Here is a 2692-nt window from a genome sequence, read left to right on the forward strand (position 1 = left end):
GACCATAGAGAAAAATCAGCTCACTACCCAAAGGTAACCTGTGGACCACAGTTAACCACAGGGACCATACAGAAAAATCAGCTCACTACCCAAAGGTAACCTGTGGACCAGTCAACCAAAGTGACCGTTGTACAGAAAGATCAGCTTACCACCCAAAGATAATCTGTCGACCAGTTAACTGCAGTGACCATACAGAAAGATCCATTTAAGGCGGAATGATTTCTCCCAAGCAACTAACAACCTCAGTCCTGGCATTCAAGTGGTTCAGCAGTCACAGCGTTCAGACTGCTCTTGCTCTTATGGGCAGGACTCTACTGGGCCGGGAAACACTGGCTCTGGGCAGTCATACTGTGTGTGTCTGTGTGTGCACATATATGGGTCTAGGTCAACACTGGGTGTATTTTTTCAGTCATTCTCCAGCTTATTTTTGAGAAAGGATAGATGGGCTGCCCAGAAAGCCCAGGGTCTTTGAATTATCTGTGCTAGGATTTCAGGGCTAGCTGACTGGCCTGCCTTTTTATGAGGGTGATGGAGGTCTGAACCTGGGCTCTCAAGCTTGCATAAACACTTTACCAAGCTGAGTTATCTCCCCAACTGCAACAGACATTTTTAATGACTACTTTATTCCTAAATTTCAATTTTATAACCCATTAATACCAAGAAAGAGAAGCAATGCAGGTACAAAGTCACTGTGTACAGAGTTCTCTTTTAAGCTGTCCCTGGATCCTAAATTTACTTCTCTTCACTGACTGGAGAGCAGAGACACAGTGAAGTCAGCTTGATGAACACAGCGTGTTGACTCAGGCATGAACAGCTTTTCCGGAGACTCACACGGACCCTGTTGTAGTATGTACACACATCTCATGCTGAATCCAATTTACCCTTCGCAGCTCACACCGCTAACAAATCAGACGTTTTGTTTACAAAATGTTAAGATGTTAGTGTGTTCTTTGCTCTGTATTTTCCTATATGACACGCAACTTATTTTACAGCTCATTTACAGACTCCACAGCAAACAATGCTGGAGTCTTACCGACCTCATCAAGTCTTAGCAAATCACTATGGTTTCTGCTGTTGGGTTACTCTCACTCACACACACACAAACACACGCACACACACACACACACACGCACACACACACGCGCACACACACACACACACACACACACACACACACACACACACACACACAGGTTTTTCAAGAGAGGATTTCTCTGTGTAACAATTCTAATTGTCTTAGAACTCACTCTGTAGACCAGGCAGGTCTTGAACTCAGAGATCTGCCTGCCTTTGCCTCCTGAGAGCCGGATTAAAGGTGTGTGCCACTATGCCTGGCTTAAGCACAGCACACTCAATCCTGATAAGAACATCAGAATCTTTACTTGTGGCTTGGGTGTGTAGTTCAAGTGTTAGAGCCTTTCCTTAACATGCCCAAAGCCCTGGTTTAGTCCCCAGCATCACACTATTATGGTTACAAGGAGCAAAAAAACGAAGAGCATGTCTTTCTTGATTTAACTAACACAATCGTTTTCATATTAATCCCTAATTGGTCATGGTTTTATCTGATCAAGCAGCAGTTCAAAGGCTAGGCACAGTGGTGCACATCTTTTATTCAAGCATTCAGGAGGAGAGGCAGGTAGATCTCTGAGAGTCTGAGACCAAACTGGTCTACATAGTGAGTTCCAGGACAGCCAGGGCTAGACACTGATGAGACCCTGTCTCAAAACAACAGCAGCAACAACCCCCAAAGACACAGTTAATGACGTATTTAACAGTCACAAACATCTATTCATACCTGGTGTAGCATGGGAACACCACTGACAACTGCTCAATAACACTGCTGAAAGGCTTGTTTGGAGACTGGCTTGACCGAGGAGCCTCTCCAGGTGGCTTCTCCTCCGCCTCGGGGCTTTGATCTGATGGAGACGTCTGCCCAGCCTTCTCGAGCTCTTCTGGCTGAGCAACTTCAGGCTGATGGGTGGGTGATCCTAATACCAGTTCAGGAACCTCCTCTGGGGAGCTACTAGGAGGTGTCATAAGGAATTCCTTGAGGACTGCCCCAGTCACGTCTACAGAAGTCACCGGCCCTTGATCCTCATGGCCTGAAGACTCAGAGGGTAACTGACAAGAGGAGGATAACTGATGAGTGCACATGCCCACAGTAGTCTCGGCAAACCTGAATGCAGCACGTTAAAATTAGAAAAACAGCCTAAATGACAGCACTCCATTCCACCCAATCACAACTCTGCCTTGGTAGCTAAGCTACTGCTAACCAATAAGATCTGCTCTAATATTCCTCAAAGCTGTCTCCACCCACCTAGGAACAGGAAGGCCCGTGCTGGCCACACCCCACTCTGCTCTTTGTAGCTCTTACCTTCTGTCCTCATCTTATGTTGCTGGAGGCCCAAATCTCAACCCGAGGCTCCTCTCTCCCCAGACCACCACACAATTACTAGACCAGGATATTTTCCTGAGACTCTTCTCTGCACAACCATGAGTGATCTGGGGAACCAAACTCACTGTGCTCAAACTCGGGTTCAGGAGCAGCCTCCTCATCTCACAACCATGCTGCTCCCGTCTAGTGAGCAGCAGATTTTCATTTTCCCCGTATGCTCCATCCAATGGTCTCCCCTCTGCACACACTGCTGAGGGTGCTGAGTCTGACCTACAGTCTCCTGCACACACTGCTGAG

The 2692-nt window shown here is 47.0% G+C and overlaps 1 protein-coding gene across 3 annotated transcripts in view; it reads right to left on the reverse strand.

The window, feature by feature from the left end:
• The window catches only part of Ttc3 (tetratricopeptide repeat domain 3), a 101880-nt gene that overhangs the window by 5451 nt on the left and 93737 nt on the right, over positions 1-2692 (reverse strand). For 2 of the 3 annotated variants that reach the window (XM_013352630.2, XM_026786485.1), the window contains exon 42: positions 1767-2121. In XM_013352630.2, the coding sequence (XP_013208084.2) occupies positions 1786-2121 (336 nt within the window). In that variant the 3' untranslated portion in view covers positions 1767-1785. Of the gene's footprint in view, positions 1-1766; positions 2122-2692 lie in introns of those variants that run through there. The other variant, XM_013352631.2, reaches the window with a different exon arrangement.

This window comes from Microtus ochrogaster, chromosome 2 (genome assembly GCF_000317375.1).
Source record: "Microtus ochrogaster isolate Prairie Vole_2 chromosome 2, MicOch1.0, whole genome shotgun sequence".
NCBI classification, from domain to species: Eukaryota; Metazoa; Chordata; class Mammalia; order Rodentia; family Cricetidae; genus Microtus; species Microtus ochrogaster.